At 39.1% G+C, this 21,354-nt stretch overlaps 3 protein-coding genes and 1 long non-coding RNA gene across 8 annotated transcripts; 2 read left to right on the top strand and 2 right to left on the bottom strand.

Moving 5' to 3' along the window:
* Window positions 1-392: 392 nt before the first annotated feature.
* Window positions 393-3,012, top strand: LOC122761443 (polysialoglycoprotein-like). 4 transcript variants are annotated; one of them, XM_044016673.1, is made up of 7 exons: window positions 393-607; window positions 969-1,034; window positions 1,118-1,204; window positions 1,337-1,548; window positions 2,079-2,120; window positions 2,172-2,186; window positions 2,475-3,012. In XM_044016673.1, exons 1-7 carry the CDS (start codon window positions 553-555, stop codon window positions 2,724-2,726), a joined length of 729 nt encoding a protein of 242 aa, XP_043872608.1. In that variant the 5' UTR covers window positions 393-552; the 3' UTR covers window positions 2,727-3,012. The 4 variants fall into 4 exon arrangements, with proteins under 4 accessions (XP_043872608.1, XP_043872607.1, XP_043872609.1 ...); XM_044016672.1 differs by lacking the exon at window positions 2,172-2,186 and having other exon boundaries at window positions 397-607; window positions 2,454-3,012; XM_044016674.1 differs by lacking the exons at window positions 2,079-2,120; window positions 2,172-2,186 and having other exon boundaries at window positions 397-607; window positions 2,454-3,012.
* Window positions 2,848-16,140, bottom strand: fdxr (ferredoxin reductase). 2 transcript variants are annotated; one of them, XM_044016670.1, is made up of 12 exons: window positions 16,084-16,140; window positions 14,780-14,886; window positions 13,988-14,083; window positions 11,589-11,711; window positions 11,393-11,506; window positions 11,135-11,236; window positions 9,137-9,244; window positions 8,097-8,181; window positions 6,446-6,645; window positions 6,181-6,352; window positions 5,457-5,630; window positions 2,848-4,601 (listed from the first exon to the last, which is right to left on the bottom strand). In XM_044016670.1, the coding sequence occupies exons 1-12, from the start codon at window positions 16,121-16,123 to the stop codon at window positions 4,471-4,473; spliced, it is 1,452 nt and encodes a 483-aa protein (XP_043872605.1). In that variant the 5' UTR covers window positions 16,124-16,140; the 3' UTR covers window positions 2,848-4,470. The 2 variants fall into 2 exon arrangements, with proteins under 2 accessions (XP_043872605.1, XP_043872604.1); XM_044016669.1 differs by having other exon boundaries at window positions 16,057-16,124.
* A 79-nt stretch (window positions 16,141-16,219) lies between these two features.
* Window positions 16,220-20,774, top strand: LOC122761445. The gene is made up of 3 exons (XR_006358551.1): window positions 16,220-16,281; window positions 18,599-18,738; window positions 20,648-20,774. It is a non-coding gene; the product is annotated as an uncharacterized LOC122761445 (long non-coding RNA).
* On the bottom strand, window positions 16,726-20,709 carry LOC122761444. Its single transcript, XM_044016675.1, has 4 exons — window positions 20,634-20,709; window positions 18,799-19,164; window positions 18,584-18,708; window positions 16,726-17,594 (listed from the first exon to the last, which is right to left on the bottom strand). The coding sequence occupies exons 1-4, from the start codon at window positions 20,707-20,709 to the stop codon at window positions 17,451-17,453; spliced, it is 711 nt and encodes a 236-aa protein (XP_043872610.1). The 3' UTR covers window positions 16,726-17,450.
* Window positions 20,775-21,354: the final 580 nt, after the last annotated feature.

Raw genomic sequence — 21,354 nt, 5'->3', positions numbered from 1 at the left:
GTTTATTCACCTATAATAAACATGTTTCTACAGTTTATTGACATTAGTCGATTCTGTCGTTTTATTCTATTGTTGTAATGAAACAGTTCAAAATTCACACATCTGTACACACACATCTAACCCTTTCTTATTTACAGTATATTTCTAGCAACTTTTGCTCAAGGACACACATAGAGACTAGCAGAGAGTTGAAAGACAACTCGCCCTACCACTGAGTAGGGCGAGGCTCAATCCTAACTCCTCACTTTTAATACGTTTGCTTCTAAAACCTAAGTACATTTTATATCAGAGAATTACTTTTGATACTTACGTATAGTAAATGTCAAATGTCATAATTGTCATAATTATAAAAAGTGACTTTAACCTCTACCAAAGTCATTTTCTGGTAAAGATACTTGTACTTTTACTCAAGTATCCCTTGAAAGTAGTTAAGTCGGCAGGTTCGTACGGGCTAATCAGCGCTGATTGACAACAGCCGTGTTAGTCACCAATGAGATGTTTTAAAAACCCTCATGAAACACAGGTGGTGTCTTTCTGTTGAAGGCTGAAACAATGGCTGCTGTTGGGGCGTTGTTGGTTTGTGTGCTGAGCATCTGGATTTTTGAAGGTTTTTTTTTTTTATATATATTTCTCCTGTTTAGTTTTTCCCATTTGTAGTAAATTGGTCTTGTATTTTAGAAGGTGTAAGCAAATGCAAATGTCTAAACCAATTTCCTCAGGTGTAAATGTGTGTGTGTGTGTGTGTGTATAAATCATTACAGTTTAAAGTATGGAAATGATACATATTGTGATTAAAATTGGTGTATCTACTGCCAAGCACCAGAATTTGAGTTTTGCCATTGGCTATTTTAGACTTTGGTGTTTTTAGCATTCTCTTGTCCAATCACTGCAAAATAAGTTATGAGTTTGCATGTTGTGGGTTCAATTGAGCTAAATGTGTGATTTAGTGTCACCTTTTCTGTCCACAGGCTCTTGTTTACCACTTGGTGGAACAACTGAATTACATGGAAATGGCGTAAACATGAAAATGGAAGGTGAGTTTTTTTGGGTTTTTTTTGTTTTTTTTTGCTTTTTACTAGCACATTTTGATACTAACTTGTTTACATTTGAAATACAGAGCAGTTTACTAATGATATTGACATAAAGAAGGCCCTGGGACTCTTCCAGTCAATGGAGGCCATGTTGATGGATTCTGCTAAAGAAGGTGAGCAGGTTTCTCACTTCAGGTTTTTGTGCAAAAGTCCCAAGGTAGTGAATTGCCATCAAACTTTAACACAAGATTTTTTTAGCTGGTTATGAATTGTAGATGAGTGTACTGTATTTGTATCTTTTTAAGTGCTACTGGAAACAAATGAAGTGGAAGTGTTGGTTGGCCGCCCAATAACTGCACACATGGCCCGCCTTGATGATGCAGAGGTGGGCAGCAATGAGACAGCCCTGTCCGACTACCAGGCTGGCAGTGACAACCCCACCAACAAGACAGCCCTGTCCTGCCAACAGGCTGGCAGTGACAACCCGATCAGTGTGACGGCCCTGTCTGACCAACAGGCTGGTGGCGACAAGAATGAGACGGCCCTGTCTGACCAACAGGGACCAATGTGACGGCCCTGTCGACCAACAGGCTGGTGGCGAATGAGCGGCCCTGTCCGACCAACAGGCTGGCAGCGACAACCCCAATGTGGCCCTGTTGACCAACAGGCTGGCGGCGACAAGAATGCGCCCTGTCTGACCACAGGCTGGCGGCGACAAGAATGAGCGGCCCCCAACAGGCTGGCAGGCGGCCCTGTCTGACCAACAGGCTGGTGGCGACAGGAATGAGACGGCCCTGTCTGACCAACAGGCTGGCACAACCCGACCAACGGCCCTGTCTGACCAACAGGCTGGCACAGAATGTGGCGGCCCTGTCCGACCAACAGGCTGGCAGCGACAAGAATGTCCTGTCCGACCAACAGGCGGCGGCAAGAATGTGGTCCGACCAACATGCGCAAGAATGTCCTGCAACAAGAATGGCCCTGTTCGACCAACAGGCTGGCGGCGGCCCTGGGCGGCGCAATGTGACGGCCCTGTCCGACCAACAGGCTGGCGGCGACAAGAATGTGACGGCCCTGTCCGACCAACAGGCTGGCAGCGAATGTGAAACAGGCTGGCGGACGGCCCTGTCCGACCAACAGGCTGGCGGCGACAAGAATGACGGCCCTGTCGACCAACAGGCTGGCAGCAATGTGACGGCCCTGTCCGACCAACAGGCGGGGACAATCCCACCAATGAGACGGCCCTGTCCGATCAACAGGCTGGCAGCGACAACCCGACCAATGTGCCTGTCCGACCATCAGGCTGGCGGGGACAACCCCACCAATGAGACGGCCCTGTCTGACCAACAAGCTGGTGGCCACAAGAATGAGACAGCCCTGTCCGACCAACAGGCTGGCGACAACCCCACCAATGGTCAACAGGCTGGCAGCGACAACCCGACCAATGTGACGGCCCTGTCCGACCAACAGGCTGGCGGGGACAACCCCACCAATGAGACAGCCCTGTCCGACCAACAGGCTGGCGGCAACAACAGCACTTCCAGTGGTTGGCCCAAACAAAGTGGTAAGGAGGTTGTTGGAAAAGCTACACAGGAGATTGAAGATGATTCAGCAGTGGTTAGAAAAAGTAGAGACACTTCAGATTTGGGAATCTTGGGAGTGACTCATCTGCATCCACATCAGAGTCATTCATGATCACCATACAACATGTATAACAAAGGGGGGGTAGGTTTTAGGAACCATGCAAGAGTCCATTGGGCATCTAATGGCCCTTTTCTACTAACACTAGAGCACAATCAGTCAAGAAATGCTTTGACATGTTTCTACAGTTTATTGACGTTAGTTGATTCTGTCATTTATATTCATGTGTAGAGTGAGCCAGTTCTGGACAGTTTGGCACAGTTCTAGTGGAAAAGGGGATAAGATGTATCTGCATGTACCAATTTATCTGTCTCTGCTTTGAATAAAACTCTAAAAACTAGATTTGTATCTGTTTTTTGTTCCTCCATGGCTTTCTTTAAATGACAGATCTCGCAATCCTTAGAAAGAATTGCAACACAGGTTTAATGCTGTTAAATTTCCCAAACAAAAAAATCACTTTTAACTCTTTGGAAATCCCTGGGTCAACTTGGTGTATGGCTGTAAGGAACAGTCATTCTATTTTTCCTCTCCATGTCATTTGGATTGGATTTTAGCAATGCTATAAAATAGCATTTTAACTTTATTTGAACACATCCCAGAAAAATAGAACATGTAGTTTTGAAATAAAATGTTCAGGGGAAAAAATGGTTTTAAGGCACTGTGTGTGTGTGTACAAAAATCAGATTTGGGTTAGGATTACTGTGAACATTAGGTTTGATATGTTTTCTGTGTTTAGCCTTGTGATGGGCTGTCAACCTGTCTGGTTATTTGCATTTCAGTAGGAAGTGATTCCAGAACCCTGGTACCCTCAAAGAATAAGGTTTACATACTTTAATCTGTTTTTCACCTATGCTACATTTCTGAGAAGAAATGCCAAATACAGGCATAGGAAGTAGTTGTTCCGTCTTGCCTTGCCTGAGCTGCACACCTAATTAAAATGAGTTCTCGGGAACAGTTCAGATTTGATGTGGTTGGACAGGAATTAACCTCTTTATGCCAGTATTTTGCAATAACATGCACTTGTCATGGTTGGGTCCTCAAAAATTAAAAACATCTGTGCAACTTAAACTTCACACTTATGTTCTTAGAAGACAAACGGTAAATATTTAGATTACAGCAGTAGGTAGTTATTGTCCAAAATGGGAATACAATTTTTATATATATATAATTGTATTGTGCAAAATGATATATATAGACACGATTTACACTTAAACATACAATAAAATCAAGTACATAGGTTCATTATTGGCATCCATTCAGGATTCCGCTTTGATTTTAGAGGAACAGGAAACATTCAGAATTAACTTTGGCCAGGGTCACACTGGACACATGAGTGGAGTGTATGTGCTGCTGCTGCTATGTTACAGTTTGCCTTTTGAAATGCAAATATAATAAACATTTCAAATGCACCTGTGTTCTTGACTAAATGCCAGGACTCCTCAGTGTGAAGTGCTGCAAATATTTTACAACAAAAGCCTAGTTGAACAACATGATTTGACTCGTTGAAGACGAACACAACGCGAGAGTGCCTTTTATTTTGAAACTGGCACCATTAAGTGTGGTGCATGTAGCTCGCAGCGAGAACAGGTAACAGCTCTCGGTATGGGACGGTTATAGGAAGTTGTGAAAAGCAGAATTTGCTGCTCGTGCATCCAGTGTGGCCCAGGCGTGACAACACAAAGACACATTCAATGTGCACCATATGTTCAAAGTCCATGTTGACTATTTTATGATGCCCTTTCTTTTCCGCGTAAGTCAGGTCCCTATTACTCAGTGTTTAACATCTTTATCTCCTAAGTCATGCTCGAGCCACCTGGAGCATTTCCTCCACACTCAGGAGTTTTTCTCTGGGTTTTCCCACAGCTTCACCTCTCCTTGTTTCCACGCTGTTGATCTTCTCCCAGTCGGAGAAAGTCACCGGTTTCACTCCTGTAAACAAGAGGATAAACTGTCAGAAATACTGCAGTGATAGCAATTGACTATTACATTCATAGCCAAATCTTTTGATAATCAGTGAATTGGTTTTAGTTTCAAAATTACGTTCTGTGATCTGAGCTTTTCTTCTGCTCCAGTGACAATGTAAACATATTTGTTTTGTGGACAAAAGGAGACATTTGAGGGGCATCATCATTTTTGAGGCCTGGGAAACACAGACCAACATTTTTCCGTACTTTCTAAACCAACTGATTATTCAAAAAGATAGTGGATAGATTTATCCATCATGAAATGGGATGGGGCGATGGCACTTTTTTGTGACCTATACCGATATCACAAACTTGAGTATCCGACACCGATATTAGTCCGATAGTCATTTTTAGACAATTTATAAACTACGAAGCTAACAACACATTTATGCTCACATAATTCTGTGACAATATTGTTCTCACAAAAAGAAGAAATAAACAGCCCAAACATGACTCATTCTTATGTAGATTTTTACAGCCTGTGCATAGTGAAGCATGTGATTTATATAGAATTTCTGGTGATTTTGACCAGTATGGGACCGATACCGAGTCCCATCCCTAAAAATAACCATAATTTGCAACACTTACATATTTCTGAATTTGCTGACAAATTTAAAAGTAATGTAACTCCGGATATTTTCCTTTGTCCTGGTGGGCTGCCTGTGAGAACACAAGTGTCCTCAAATGTCATTTTACGGACTGTCAAATATCCCAAAAAATGTTTAAATGACTCAATAAAAAGAAAAGTCTGAAGACCCAATTTGGCACCCGTTGACCAGATTTCTTGTCTGATCACAGCTGAGCTGCAGCGCTGGAGTACCTCTCTCTTCCAGCAGAGCACAGATGCTTTGGGACCCGGGCCTCGCAGCAGACACATCCAGCGTCCCCGAGTCCATGTCCTCCACCAGGGACCGCGCGGTGTCAAAACTGTTGTTCATTGTAGTGGCGATCACTCCGGTCGGGCCAGTTTTCAGCCAGCCACTGCAATATAGACCTAGAAAGAAAGAGGATGCGACTATTCAAGAGTTGACCTGTGATGTATACTTGATTATATTATGTACGTTTATGATATGTATATACATATATGTATATATTTGTATGTGTATATATATATATATATATATGTATATATATATATATATATGTATACACATATATATGTATATATATATATACACATATATATGTATATATATATATATACATACACACACATAAATATACCTTAAAGCTACAGTGAGTAACTTTTGGTAGTTTTTGTTGATGGTAGTGACATATGAATCTGAATTCCTCTAAATGGGAAAATAAGTGACATTATGTTCTTTTAAAGAAGAGATTAAACTAGTGACTGAGGCTATAAACTATAGGCTATAATCAGAGTCGCCCCCTGTTGGCTATTTAATACCGGGCTACACACAGAAAAAGTCATGTGAAGTGGATATTTAACAATGATTTGAATCTGAAAGATTTACATTTAAAAGTCACACACAGACTCAATTCAAGGCATTTTCACACACATGCCGTATATTCAATGTGGTCAGTACCTGTAGTTTGCTGAACGCGACCCATGGTGTTGGGAACGATGGCTTTGTGGGAGTCAAATGGCACAGATGAGTCGATGGGAATGCTCTTGTAGCCGATGCTGCTGATGACCAGGCCGCAGCTCACATCCTCCACCTCTCCAGTGAGCACGGCGCGGGCTCCGTCGCCCGAACCCTGCTCGCACAGAGGTCACCCATATTAAACCGAGCTTTAAGTACCGAGCAGACAAACACAGGTGCAAAAAAAGCAATCCCGTTTTTTTTTTACCTCCAACCTATTGACCGCCAGTCGGATCCCTGCAGTTCTCCCGCCCTCTGTGTCCGCGAGGACTTCGACGGGACTCCGGAAAAATCGGAAGCCCCAGGTGCGGGACGCCTTGCTTCTTCTCTCCTGCTCTTTCTCACCGGGGACGTCCACAGCCGTCTTCAACAACAGCTCTGTCAGACGCTTCCTGGGCCTTGGCACATCTGACACAGAAGTGACACATGTGCTCAAAACAAACTTGCGTTGACTTAGAGATTTGATCCCATACTGGATCATATATCGGAAAACTTAAAAAAAAGGAACATTCAATATGATCTTTAAGCCAAAAACATTCACTAAAACGCACCACTGAAGCATTATATTTTAAATTGGCTGCTTTGTTGAAGCCATCAGTGGTTTTTATGTCTTACTGATTATAGTTCATGTATTTTCACATAACATGCGATAACACGATGATTTCTCACTAATCTTTGTTTTGTTTTATGCTAAAGAATAATTAGCAGATAAGGTTTATTCAGATATAAACAGACTAGAGAATTTTGACAGTGCAACATCACTAATCTAGAGCTGATTAGAAACCAACCACTAAATTAATCTGCACCTACTTATTTTTCAATATATTTAACTAAAATGGTTTATTTACTCTGCTATAAGTGGATATTTTTGGTTTGTGTGGACAAAACACGACAATGAAGAACATCAGTTTAAGGTTTGGTGACATTCCATCACAGATGAATCAGTAATAAATAGAAGTTGCAGCCTTACACTAAACATGAACATGTATATGTTACCGAAATTGCCCTCTTTGGTGGCTTTTCAAAACCTATTTCTCAAAATATGTAACTTATCTCTAAAGTAAAACAAGACACACACCCACACACACACACCAAACCACCAGTTTCACTTCCTGCAGCTCAAGGCTCTTATAATAATTAGCCCTGAATGTTGACTCACACTGTGAGCCCTAACATCAATCAGCTCAATGCCGTTTCTTCAGGAAGGACACCAAACAAGAGCTGAGAGACATGTCGTCATCAGGACGAGGACAAAGCAGAAACAAAGTGTCTCAAACCAGTGGAAACTTCTTTGAAAAACAAAGAAGTTTCCATTCACTTCTGTGTTTACTGTATAATGTATGAGCTGTGGCTCTGAACAGGACATGTTCCAACCACACACACGTTTCATATCTTAGTGACGACAGACATGACAGATAATGACATTATGCATCCCCTAACCCCTTACCTTATCTCTAATCTAAACTTAATTTTAAGCCTGACCCTGAAACCAGGTCTTAACCCTGAAAAAGCCCTTTCAAAGTCACCCACAAAGATAAGTACAGACACACTCACACACTTCAATTTTCCTTTCTTGTAACACTGTCTCTATATTAGTCAGGCATGAATTTCGTGTGAAAACTAACCTTCAGCACACACAGGCTTTTTCTCATGTTCTCAATGCTTGCGTGGTTAAAAGAACAAATGAAACTAATGTTGTGTTGCACATACAGGAAAATGTATGTACACCAACTCAAAACATTCAAGGTCTACGGGCTTTAGTCTTCAAACTGACAGAGAGAACACATCAGGCCAATGAGGCAGTCACAACGTTCCAAAGAGCAATTTATGTTCAGATAAATAAATGTAGGTCATCTCACCTTTAAGAGCCTCTGACAGACCCTCAAAGTCTGCCGCCACCATCTCAGGTTTGGTACCCGGCAGGTTCACCATCTCTCTGAGCTCCTGTAGAAGAGAAGAGCAAATAGAGATAAAGAAGAGTTGAAAGAACAACTCTCAAGTTTGTTTTGATAATTATTTCTCATCCAGGTATATTTCAGAAACCTCCTTGTGTATTTCCATGGAATAATTTAACGATAAATTGCTCAACGACAAGCGACAAACACGCTTAGAGGTGTTTGCTCATTTACAGTACGTTGGGTGAAAATCGCCAAAATTCAAAATGGTCAACTTCCTGTTGAGTTGAGACCATGGTTCTGATCGACTTTTTTGTTCGTCTTGGGCTATAACTTCTTCCCACCAAGTTTCGGGAACTTGGGTGGAACGCAATTCTGGCTTGATTTTCACACTATGTCAGTATTGCATTTTCGCCAGACCTGACCTTTGCAAAGTCTCAAGAATTATGCACGTTAACCACCTCAAAAATGACCACAATGCCACAGAACAATAACAATAATGATAATACTGCTAATATTACTAATAATAATAATCAATAGGTTCCTTGCACAAATGTGTGCCGTTTCATCCATATTTATGAACTATGAAGCTTCACACTCTGCATAGTGAACCAGGCGATATATATCTATCTCAATTTTATTAGATTGTATCTGATTTTACATTTCTATCTTTCTGATTTTGGAAAATGAAGTGTTTTTACACATTTTTAATCACATTTCATTAACATAGGCTGACTGCCAACAAACGTGTACAAACAAAGTAAAACCCCCGGGGTATGTTTTGTCAGTCGTACTGAGTCGTAACGAGAAACCAGAAGTGACAAATTAATAAAAAGTGGACGCATTTGGCTATTGTACAATAGTAGTATAATAGAATTAAAGCATTGCTATGATTAAATCAATGAAAATGCACCCAAAGTAACTGTTAAATGGTGTTTTACCAAAACGTCACCATTGATGGAATATAAACCACACACACACACTGTCTTCTATGACAGACACACCTTGATTGTGCAAGCGATCTGTGTTGGACCTCTTCTGCCAATTATCAATACCCTGCGGACCTGGCTCTCCGCCAGAGCCTCCAAAGTTGGCTGAGTGATGTCAGTCTTCTGCAAAAACAATGACAAGACAGTTATAGGTGACAGCCTCTTCAACAACAACGTGTTCCAGGGAGAAAACGATTTCTGGGAGATTGCAAAGGGGATTTTCTCACTTCATGGCGTGTGACGTTTTTCCAAAGATCATAAAGTTTAGACATTTAACCCTTAGAACACAGAACACTATTTTTCCCCCGATTACTAGGTTTACACGTGCAGTATATACAGAGGCGATAAGATCCAAACACACCTGAGCAAAAAGGACTCAAAATGTTTACAATCGTATTGAATTTGTGACATTTGGAAATGCATCAGTTTAAAGTTCAATTGGCTTGTGTTTACGGACAAAAAGAAAAGAAAAACAGTCTCGTTTTGTGACTTCTGCACAATTATCACTTCTTTATATCACTCAACAACAGATAAGACAACGGAAAAAAAACCACATTTTTTAAAGCCTGAATATGTGCCTTTATATGGCTTTTCTGTGAAGGTGCTACATGTAAGAATGTTCACATTAAGTCATGAAATGACTGAGAAAACATTAAAATTAATGAGCTTAACTGTTGACACTGATACAGCCAGCATATTCACAAAATCATTTTCATTTCAAGTTTTAGTCTGCTACGCCACTGAACTTCACTCATTTAATTACATCACTAACACTCGTGGGGGGGCTGGTGGAGTGACCAGAGAGCAGCGAGCTGCTGGCGTGGGAAATGCTGAACTTTATCAGACCTAAAAAGCCCCAGTAACCCACTCAAAAATGTCTCACTTTGAAGAAAAAAAAAATGAGGGTCTGCAGTGGACGACTGAAAGCGGGGAGGAAGCTGACAACAGACATGTGCTCAAAATCACAAGACTCCACCTACTACCTGCTAACATCAATCAGCCACACCCCCCTAAGTTATAAATCCCACCCTTCATGAACCTTTGACCTCTCTTTTCCCGCCAAACAATCTGAGGAACAAAGAGCATGCTCCAGTGAGTTAATACGGACCCTTTTACATGTTTATATCGTTTGATATTATTTGATTGTTTTATATTTAAGGCCTATATATATATAATGCCGTATAGACTGAATAGATCAGATGTGGATCAGAGGCGATTGCTCTGTGACAGCAAGGGGAGCTCCGTTTCCTCTAAAATGTATGTAAAATAAATGGTTAAATTCATTACCATAGCAGCACGGAGATTAAAACCAGCGTTTTCTCACAGAGAATCAAGGAAAGAGAGTGTGAGTGAGGGTGTGCTCGCTCTCGGTGTCCCACTATTTCATGCACTTTGTCTGAGGATGTTTCACACTTGTTGGTTAATGTGACCTTTGTTGTTTCCTCTCATCATGTGATAATTCTCCGCTGCTTTGACATTCAGCACTAAAAGTAAAACCAAATAGGTTCAATGTTTATCTTTATAAAATTACAACAGACTGCTGGACAGTTAAGTACGTGGATGTGCATGGGAAAACGCTCCTGCAATGTCTTGGCCTGGGAACAGTTTTTAAACACTTTAGGCTGCTGATGAACATTTAAATATTCTTTAAAACACTTTAAATATATCACGTTTAATCTATTTATGTATTTATTTGTATATAGTGTGATATAGCAGACACTTTGGATTAGATGCTGAACTTCATTTCATTGTGCAAGTTCTGCACTTTTTAATGATAATACAGTTGAATTTAATCTCTTGATTTTGCATTGCTGAACTTATTCTTGAAATCAAAACTTAAAATGTACATTTTTACCTACTTTTAGTTTTAATTGTGTGCCATGGTTGGTCAGGCTCATGTGTTAGTGTCATGTGTTTTTTATATATATATATATATATATTTATATTCATGAACATTGAAAATTATATACATATTTTTTTAGCCTAAAATTAAACCATTTGTGTGTTTCTCACCTTTAAAATGTCAAGGGGCGATAACAGGACACGTGCTACGTCAAGGGCAACGTTACCTTGTCCCAGAATAACTGCAGTTTCACAGCTGAGATCCGGACTCAGCTGTAAGAACAAAAACAACAAAGTTGGAGAGAATCTGATACCACAAGCACGAAGTTGACAAACCAGTAAAATGTGAATGAATGATCTTTTTTTTTTTTCCATGTTAAGGCAACATACACATGATTTACAAGAAACCGAAATTAACTGTAACTCCACCTCTCGACAGCGTGGCAATCCGTTGTACCATCCGACGAAATCTTTGGCGGAGTACACACCCGGCAAATCCTCTCCTGGCACTCCCATACTTCTGTTTCCTTCTGCACCATAACTCTGTCATGAAAAACAAAAACAAACAATGCATAAGGATGCGCTGAAATAAATTCATTTTAATGGTAATTTGTCAGATTCTTACCAGTATGACTGCGTGGTAGGCTCGCCGCAGCTCTTCAACACTCACGTCCTTCCCCACGTTCACGTTACCGTAGAAACGACAGCGTGCATGATTGGCCGTCTGTGTGAACGTGTTGATGACATTCTAAGGAGAAGACAACATCAGGTTGTTGTTAAAGCTACGGTGCGGAACCTTTGGTGATTGTTGTTGTTATTGTGCTTCAGTTTGGTTCTTTCAGAACAGAAACCATGTCAAAAAAAATGTTGGATGCTGCCTCCAAATCTGAAAACAGGCTCCGTCGAGCAGAACTATTGCCGCTTTTCCACTATACAGTTCTAACACGACTCGGCTCTACTCTACTCGGTTTGGTATCAGGCAGGTCGTTTTCCATTACTGTAGACACAAACACACAAACTAGTGACGGGAATCGTTAGGATCCGTTAATTAAAAAAGGTTAGTTCAGTACTTTCTGCGTGTCAGAGCAGATATTTTGCATGGTATTGCTTTTTTTTTTTTTAGCATTTAATTTTTCAAACTGGTGTTATAGATAAACAGCCCTAGCATAAAAAAATCAATTGACGTCCTCAGTCCACCAAGTGCTCATTGTGTGAGTATATCGCAATATATGATTTCGCAAACACTCGTGATAATATCGTATCGTGGCGTCTCTGCATATATGACAGTGTGAAGGAAACCTGTGGATTAAGATACTGGCATCAGATTGTTATGGGAATATTATTGAAACACAACTAAATTTAAGAATTTGACCTTATGTATTTTCACTATATATTTCCTAGTGTTTATACAGCATGTTTTCCAATATTATTCACTTATAATAATAATAATAATAATAATAATCATAATATTCACTTACTATGTCCACTGCTAGGGCCAAACAGTTGGTGTAGCGGTTAGTACTTTTGCCTTTGCAGCAAGAAGACCCGAGTTCGAACTGCCCGGTTAGAACAAGGGTCTTTCTGCATGGAGTTTGCATGTTCTCCCTATCTTTGCATGGGTTTTCTCCGGGTTCTCCGGCTGATGGATGGACGCCTGCTGCTAAATTAGTAGGACTAATATATGATGACCTCCTCCTTAAAAGGCACTGTGTGTAGGATTTAGCAACGTTAAAAGTTTAAGTTGCATGTTGCAGCTGAACATCTCTCGCATTCCACTCATGTAGGATTTACCGGTGGTAGCCTTCAGTTAATTCAGTTACTTTATATTAAATTTATGTCAAACTGAAAAAAAATGTATCCTTAATCTTAGACACTGGACTTTTAAATGTGTGAACTGGTGACAATTAAAAAAACAAATTCCCCAAAAAGCAGTTTCTGTTTGCACACTGCACAGTGTACTCAAACAGGTCTCACTGAAATTATGCTGATGCTGAGTGAAAGTTAAATAAATGAAAGACACCTTGATACAGGCGTGATTGAGTCATTAAAATTTGATTTACTTGACTGTGTGGGAGAGAATGGAAATGTGGGGATTTTCCGCAGCTCATTGCCTCATATGATCCCTCATTCAAAAGAGTTCTGACATCCCATACTTTCAAGTGTTGACAAACTTGATTTTATCTACGCCAAATAACTTTCTTGTCTGCTTGTCAGACCATTTAGTAACAAGTTGTTTTCCATAACTGGAGCCAGGAAGAGTTTTCGTGCAGTGAAGTTAAAGAGCTGAGAGTTAATATCTGCTTCATGAAAGTGCCCTTACTTTTCTAAAGTGAAATACAAAACCCGAGCTGAGAATCTAACAAGTTGAGATCATTGCTAGATACCAATCTACAGTAGTTTTCACTGTTAGAGGTTTAGAGAAACCCATTAAATTGAGATACTGGCACTGATAACAATGGTGCCAACTTGATTTTCGTTTGCATGCAACAAAACTGTGTTTATGTTTTGGTTTGGTGTTTACTTCTGTTACACCACCCAGTAACACAGCCCCTAGCATTTAAAGTGAAAGTTAAACAAGTAAATAAATGAAGCTGCAGTTGCTGAGAGACGGTGAGAGAATAATTCTGTTGCTTCTCCGTGTCAGTTTAGACTGTTTACATAATGTTCACACTGCAGCCTGGTTTCATTCATCTGCCCAACACTAATGCACACCCTGTTTAAACTGAAGGCGACCAAACTGGAACTCCTGCTAAGCACAAAAGCTACTGCATTGACATTTCTGAAGAAGACATTGTTTCTCCTCTGGTTTTACTGCCCTTCCTCTTGATTTGAGATGATCTAAAAGTCCAATTCGTGAAGTAACTGGCTTTTCTGTAATTTGATTCCAATCAAGATACACAGTTATTATTGAGATTGACTATTGCACTTCTACAATTAACAGCAAAAAATGTTTGAAAGCCCTGAAAAACAATCCAGCAGTAGGCCACTATCAGTTCTGTAATGCATCTTAACAAGAGTAGAGACCTTGACTTCAGGATGATCAGGAGCTACTCCGAACCTGACCAGGCCAAAGGGCACGGGCAGACGCTCGTAAATGTCCACCTCAATATCTTGACGAGCCTGAAAGGGGAAAAAAAGACACAATTTAAGTATTTATCCTTTTACAATGAGAAAAATGACTCCAAAAATACAAACTAACGTGTATTGGTTCCTGCTATCCTGTCATCAAAAAATGACCACTAGGGTGAATTTTGGATTAAAGTTTATGGGAAACCTCTTACTTAATCATGTCTCAATCCCTTTCAGGTCTTGTAAAATAGAACATTAAGTCAATTTTGAAAGTGATGGCTTTAACTCTGGCTTTAAAAAGACAACATTTAATACGACTACTTTGCAAAATGCATATAAGGGAATCAAAATGACTTTCTTGAGCTTCACAATGTGGTCTGCAGGTTGCTTCCTGTTGTACTTGTAGTATGTGAGGTCATAAATATGCATCTATTTATAAATGCACCCACCGAAAGCTGGTTCAGTCATTAAGGGTGGGTTTATTTAGTGGACAGAAGTCTGTTTGAAAGGATTGTTAATGGAAGTAGAAGCTATTTACACTTGATTATTTGTTTAAAGTTGTGCCAGTAGGCTAAAAGAGGTGTTTAATCCCTGCCTGGTTATTTCATCCATTCACAGTTTCAGACTTTCCCAAAAAATGCACCGTGCCACGTTGTGTAAGAGTACCATTATATAACAGACTTCACCAAGATCACACGCTCTTAACGCCTGCATTGTCAACTTTTATCCAAACAGGACATACCTTACCTTGACTAAATGCTGTGCAGTGTAGAAACCTCCTGGTCCACTTCCGACAACACACACCCTCGGGCTGTAGGAGGAAGGAGTAGTAGCCACTCCACGCCTGACTACACCTGCAGAATAAACGCATGGTAAAGTGGAGGAGCTGACACTATATACGGAATTTCAGCAGATTATACAGTTTTAGCAATTGTATAGATAATTCTTCTAAATTTGAACCTTTCAATCTAAATCTAAATCTAAATCTTATACTGTATTAATCCCCTTAGGGAAATTACTTCTCTGCATTTGACTCAATCTACTATAAAATTTATTTTTAACGAATACATAAGTTAGGCTAATTCATCATTTGATGGTGATGTGTGTTGATGCTCCATGACATTTTAAGTATAATTAACAGTTAATATTGAACTGAGCCTTGAAAAAAAATTGCAGACAATTTGCAATTTCAATACCTGGAAGAAAACTTGACATTAGATATTTTATCTGAAATGATTCAGCCCCAGCAATAATGGCATTTAACCCAGCTTTAATTACTCTCCACTTGAGAGTTTCAAACATTAAAAGTGTTTTAACATAATATATAAATATATATGTATATACACACAGTGGGGCTACAAAATAATTCACACATTTACCCCAATTGAGATATCAACATGTGCAACATACATAGTGCAAAAGATACATATTGCAAATAGATTTGTTTACCAAAAACTTAGCATACAAGTAGATAATAGTTTTTTATTAGTAGTATTATTTATTTATAGTATATATTTTTTATTTCATCATTATGTCCCCCCCACATCACCCACAAACCCCAACTAATTCAATGGGCAGAGAAATTAGATTACTTAGGTTTGAATTACTATGTTTATATTCACTATAAATTAAATTAAACTTCAGCATATGCTTCTCACTGTCTTCTCAGGCTCTGTCTTAGCTGTCAACCCAAATTCTACACATATAAACACTGTATTTGTTGATTTATCGCAATTGACATCGCCATCGCAATACTCAACAAATATCGTTGGTTATCTTGAGCCCAATGTAATATTAAAGCTACATCGAACATTTGACCAATCCCGAATTACACAGTGACGTCTACTGTTGAGGTATATATCATAATCTGTAAGCTTCCGTCTTGCTTTGCCAAAAAGGAAGCGAAAACATATAGAATTGACTTAATTTTGAATGGGGTTTGGCGCATTCAAAAAACCCAGCTCAAAAGGCTGCACAATACAAAGTATTACATACAACGAGGTAAAGATGTAGCAGATGCTCACCAGCATTGAGTGGACGTGTCCACTTACATAATTTCACCTTGGAGAACAGCAGTTTATAACCACTCATCGTCTTTCCTTTGTGAGACAGGACAAAGCTGCTTTGAAACACGGAAAAATTAAATCCACTGTATTGTTTGTCGTGTTGTTTGGTGACCAGCTGCGTCTTCTGTCTCTGCTTTGACCGGTGAAAGTCAGTGAGACTGACAAGAGAGCAAACAAGCCAAGGTAAAACAAACTTTTGGCCTTTTGTGGGTACCTTTCCGCAGCTATGTGCTCTCTAATAGCTAGCTAATGCTACTGCTAACACCGTTCTACTTTTACTCGCTTCAAAACCCGTTTCGTGATATTTATAATTATATACATATGTGAACAAATGTCAATAAATGTACAGTCAATCAAACTCCATAGATTCTTTTCAAGACTGTAGCTTGTGTCACATCCAAAAAATCCGTGGAACAACCAGGTGTTGAGCACTTTGGTTCCATATATGTTTTTATACTAATAATTGATGATTAAAAGTTAAAACATGTACGCTAACTCAACAAAGCTGCGTAAGTACGTTTATTTGTCACAACAAGGTGCATTTTTGCTCATAAAAGGCGTTTGTAAACGTGTCGTACGTCAATAATTTCTGCCTGAATGACACAGTAGAAAAACCAAGACGAGGACTGGAGAATTACAGATAGATTTATTTGTGGAAGCTTATCTGGCCAGGTTTGTTTACAAACACAAAACACATTGTATTTGCAAAAGGAAGGAAGTAAGGAATGAATGAAGACATTACAGAATCAGAGTCAACTGCTGCCTATTTAATGCAGATTTAAAGTTTCTAATATCTTCATAAAAGACAACAACAAACTGATTAAAAGGGAAAGTAGGAAACAATAATAACACTGTGATAAAACCCCAGAAGTGACTGGGGACACAAATATGTCACATGATTTTAAAACACCTTTATTTATAAAATGCTTTCACATTATGTTGAAAAAGGAAGGAAGAAAGAAATTGTCAGTGAAACAAAGTCAGAAACAGAACTGAGTGATAACTGTCATTATTTCCTGTTTTTCTTGACTAACTTCTGAGGTAATCAATATGGGCATCTACTTCAAACGCAAACACAACTGAGGGTAAAGAAAGGGTTTACACTGAATACAAATTAAAGGTCAAACAAAATGAACAAACTGCTTGCGTTGCAAACAAAAACATTCACATACATCAGCCAGGATGTGGTAGCTCAATGACTTTTTCGGCAAACAAAACACAAATTTAACTTCAAAAGGAAATGAAAATCAGAGCAAAAAAGCACGAGGCACCTTTATGATGGTTAACAAGTTGCAAAATCAAAAGTTTCAAAAATGCTGTATACTGTATATTTTTAAACAAAAAAAAGAATATCACAGAATGCCCCTGAAGTCCAGAGCATTCGTAGATGTGACCATATAGGGACTGCACAGTGTCCTGTGCTGAGGGCAAACGTGCGGAGGGCTTCTGGGTCTGAGTGGTTTTTCAGCTCTGGCAGGTCTGAAGTTCTTCTTAAACTGTGGAAAAAAAACACACAGAAAACACATTAATTTGACAGACTGTCTTCTCTCTTGCATGTTAGTTAATTTATTTCAGTCACAGGTATTCACAAATAATGCAGGTGCATTTGTGTTGACACGTTTCAAACACACATTATTATAAATTAAAAAAGAAATAGACTGAAAAGGTGTACAGTAGGCTACAAAGTGATAATAGTTTGGGATTTTTCATTAGTTTTAGTTTTTATTTTGTTTTGACTCGCACTTGTTTTTAAAAATGAGTGTGTTTTAATTAGTTTTAGAGTGGGTTTGGTAGTTGGTATTTTTTGTAAATGCTTAATTTCTGTTTAGTTACTTCACTCCACGGAGTGGGCGTGAACTATTGTTTTTGGTTTGTTTGTTTGTGTTTCCGCACTTGCACTTGCCAATATGACCAACAGAGGCCGCCAGAGGCTTGTTGCATGAATGGGATGAAGTCTGCCATCCCTGATTGCCTTATTTTTTATTATTTTTATGGCTTAGTTTTTTGCAATATGCAGACTACTTGGCAAGTACAAGATTCAAAAAGGTTTTGTATAAGTATTGTGTCTCAAATACAACCTTGCAAAATTGCCAGCAGAGAAAAAATAAATACACTTCATATGAACCTAAAAAGGTTTATGTATGAAATAAATGTACAAATGAAAATTAAGCACATTTTCGCTACAATTTTAGTTGTGAACACACAATTCAGTTTTCAGTTAATGCTAGTTTTTATTTATACAAAAAATAGTGATGTACATTGTTTTAATTCCTCTGTGCAGCTGTTTCACAGATCCACAGAAAAAAAGATTCTGTATTGTATTTGGCAGGAGATAAGTTTTTATTTTTAAGTGCATAGGTCCACCAAGTCCTAAAATGTTTAATGTCTGTAAGTTCAGAAATAATGAATGACTTGGTTTATTGTAAGTCGAGTTGATTATTGTTGTTAAATTATGTTTGTTAGAGCAGATGTGGGTCACTCTTACCGTTCTGCATTGCAGAATCAGTGCTACAATGATCAAGAGCAGGACGCCAGTGAATGCTGCCGCACTCAAGCAAATCGAGGTCAGATCCCAGATCTGGTCCCTGCAGTGAAGATGAGGATCGTGCTCTGTGGAGAAACAGTTACCAAAGACGGAAGGTAAATTGCTTTTTTAAATCAACATGCAACATTTTTTTAAAAACTTTTAATTCCACTCACCTGTGATAATGATCACGGTGCCATTGCTTGGCTGGTTTTCCAGTCTGCCAGTCTGCGATACGAAGTGAGTCCAGGAGCAGTAGTAGAAGTCGGTGTCGCTGAGCTCCAGCCCAGACAGATGCAGCGTGAACCCAGTACCTGCCTCCATCTGCTGCTCTGGAGTCACGTGAATTCGGCCTGTAAATTCTGTAGCCGGGGTCGTTTTGACGACTTGTCCATCGTGCAAGGATAGGTACACGATGCTCTTATCGCCGTGGAAACGCCCGTACAGGTAGAGACCCTCCGGGTCGGACAGCGACGTGGAGCATGTGATCTCAACCGATGAGTTCACTCTCATGAAAGAGAGGGACGAGGGGCTTTGAGAGACTGTGTGGCGAGACAGAGTGTTAGTGAACATCGTAACACTTAACATTACAGTAAATAAAAACATGGTGATACTACATAATACAACTGAGATAATAGTTCTATAATAATACCTGGAACATACACAAACTTGATCCTAACCCTTAAACCAAGTCTTAACCCTTAAAAGGTCCTTTTTAAAGTGGTGACAGAGCGTGAATACCAGCCAAAATGTCCTCACTCCCTTTTGTTTATATGTTTTTTTTGGTCCTCACAAAGATACACGTACAAGAACACACACACAGCACATGCGACTACCCAGCTTCCCATACATATACACTCACACACACTCATGCATACACTCTCACACTTACCACCAACCGCCAACTTAAGGAGGAGGAGATACTATACAGTATATGTGTGTGTGTGTGTGTGTGTGTATATATATATATATATATATATATGTGTGTGTATATATATATATATATATATATATATATGTGTGTATATATATGTATATATGTGTATATATATGTATGTATGTATGTATGTGTGTATCTATATGTATGTATGTATATATATATGTATATATACATACATTCACACACACACATGCGTGGGTATGTGTGCATTAATACAGGTATAAAGTTTACCAGCTGCAGTAAACTCTTTAATTAGTTGAATTGGTTGTTTATGTTGTTTTATTTAGTTTTTTCCCTTAACTGTTGATGAGTATCAACCATTAGTGTAATGTGTAGTGCTTGTGCATCAAAATCAAACAAAATCAGACAACCTTTGAATTACATAGACATACTTATGTCTCCCAGACATTCCTCCTTCATATTGCCATACTACTGTATTACATGCAGTGTTTACTACAGAAATTAGAACGTTTTACTGTAATATTTCTTCCATATTACTGTACTTTAACGTAAAGTGTTTCCTATTTGGTAAGAGAAACTTTTATAGTCACAGATTACACGAGAAATCCAAACTGCCGTGTTAAAAGTTGCTGTTGTTGGTGTCAAGAAAAGTACAAGTAGTGAAGACAAGAGCAGTTTTGGAGTACCTTAACTTAAGTATTAGGATGTTAAGCTTCTTTCAAATGCATGCATGTTGTATGCAACATTTGAAAGGGCAAATCTACTTGTTGTTTTACCGATGTTGGATATTATTTATGTTTTAAATTAATAATGAAGTCAGTGGAGTCGACCCAATGTTTGACCATCAGCAATTACTGTATATATAAAGCAGCTAAAACTACAGTTGTGACATCATTTATTGTTGTATTTGAAAAACAAAATTAAATTTACAAGTCTTTTCTTCCCTCTAATGATTTCTGAGACACTGCGCTGCAGAGGATAAGACAAAGACAGACAACAACAAGGGCACGCAAGCAAACAGGAAAAGCCTTTTCTCAGCTTTTATAGGTCCTCAATGCAAAACTTATCCGTTCTGTTTCTTTCTTTTTCCTCTCACTTGCACCCACTCACCTGTCCAATTGTAGAGCATCATCTCAGCAGGCATGCAGAGAAATCCCAACACCCAACTCCACCAGTGGACTTTCATCCTGCAAGATGAGCTGCAGGCAAGATGAACACAGACTGACTGACAAGGATGTGACACTGACTCTGGTTAGTGGTGATCAACGTGTGTAGGTGAATGTGTGAATTCTTCAAAGAAGAGGAAGTGCTTGTTTCTGCTTGTTAAGCATTCTGTTTGAAGTTCTGTTACATTATTAACCGGCGTCATGTTCACCTGCACACTTTGACAAAGCACCATACATCCAACAGCCGTCAATCACTGTATGTTACGGTTTTCAGATTCAGACAACTTTATAGGTCAATTCATCTGTCGCTTCCCAAACACAATCATCATCAGTTCACACTTGCACAATGCAAACATAGAGACATTTAGTTTAGTAAAAAATGTTTACAAATTTGACTGTCCAGGGTGTATGTCAGCAATCATTTTTAAAATTTTACTTTTACCTAAGTATATTTTGTTTTGTATTTTTTTTGGATATTTATTATTATTATTTATATTTTTTGCCTGTGGTTAAGACCCTGTGTGCAAAGATTTCATGGTCGCAAGTTCAACTCCACCCCTGGCAGGTTGTACTCAATTCCCTTGTAAGTCGCTTTGGATAAAAGTGTCTGCTAAATGACATGTAATGTAATGTAATGTAATGTAATACTTTGCAACATTTTAAAT

This window comes from Solea senegalensis, unplaced genomic scaffold (assembly GCF_019176455.1).
Source record: "Solea senegalensis isolate Sse05_10M unplaced genomic scaffold, IFAPA_SoseM_1 scf7180000014711, whole genome shotgun sequence".
Lineage (NCBI taxonomy): Eukaryota > Metazoa > Chordata > Actinopteri > Pleuronectiformes > Soleidae > Solea > Solea senegalensis.
Note: the sequence above shows the minus strand (reverse complement) of the source record. Positions and strands in the feature narration are given on the sequence as shown.

What these genes read in the sequence shown, in the direction of transcription:
- LOC122761443 (XM_044016672.1), top strand. Translation starts at nt 553, where the DNA reads ATGGCTGCTGTTGGGGCGTTGTTGGTTTGTGTGCTGAGCATCTGGATT. An exon ending in GAGCATCTGGATTTTTGAAG is followed by an intron (nt 608 to 968) that starts GTTTTTTTTTTT and finishes TTCTGTCCACAG; the next exon opens with GCTCTTGTTTACCACTTGGT. An exon ending in GATGGATTCTGCTAAAGAAG is followed by an intron (nt 1,205 to 1,336) that starts GTGAGCAGGTTT and finishes TATCTTTTTAAG; the next exon opens with TGCTACTGGAAACAAATGAA.
- fdxr (XM_044016669.1), bottom strand. Translation starts at nt 16,123, where the DNA reads ATGAGTGGTTATAAACTGCTGTTCTCCAAGGTGAAATTATGTAAGTGG. An exon ending in CCTACCACGCAGTCATACTG is followed by an intron (nt 11,507 to 11,588) that starts GTAAGAATCTGA and finishes TTTTCATGACAG; the next exon opens with AGTTATGGTGCAGAAGGAAA. An exon ending in AGATCGCTTGCACAATCAAG is followed by an intron (nt 8,182 to 9,136) that starts GTGTGTCTGTCA and finishes TCTCTTCTACAG; the next exon opens with GAGCTCAGAGAGATGGTGAA.
- LOC122761444 (XM_044016675.1), bottom strand. Translation starts at nt 20,709, where the DNA reads ATGAAAGTCCACTGGTGGAGTTGGGTGTTGGGATTTCTCTGCATGCCT. An exon ending in GATGCTCTACAATTGGACAG is followed by an intron (nt 19,165 to 20,633) that starts GTGAGTGGGTGC and finishes CTCGCCACACAG; the next exon opens with TCTCTCAAAGCCCCTCGTCC. An exon ending in TGATTCTGCAATGCAGAACG is followed by an intron (nt 17,595 to 18,583) that starts GTAAGAGTGACC and finishes TTTTTTCCACAG; the next exon opens with TTTAAGAAGAACTTCAGACC.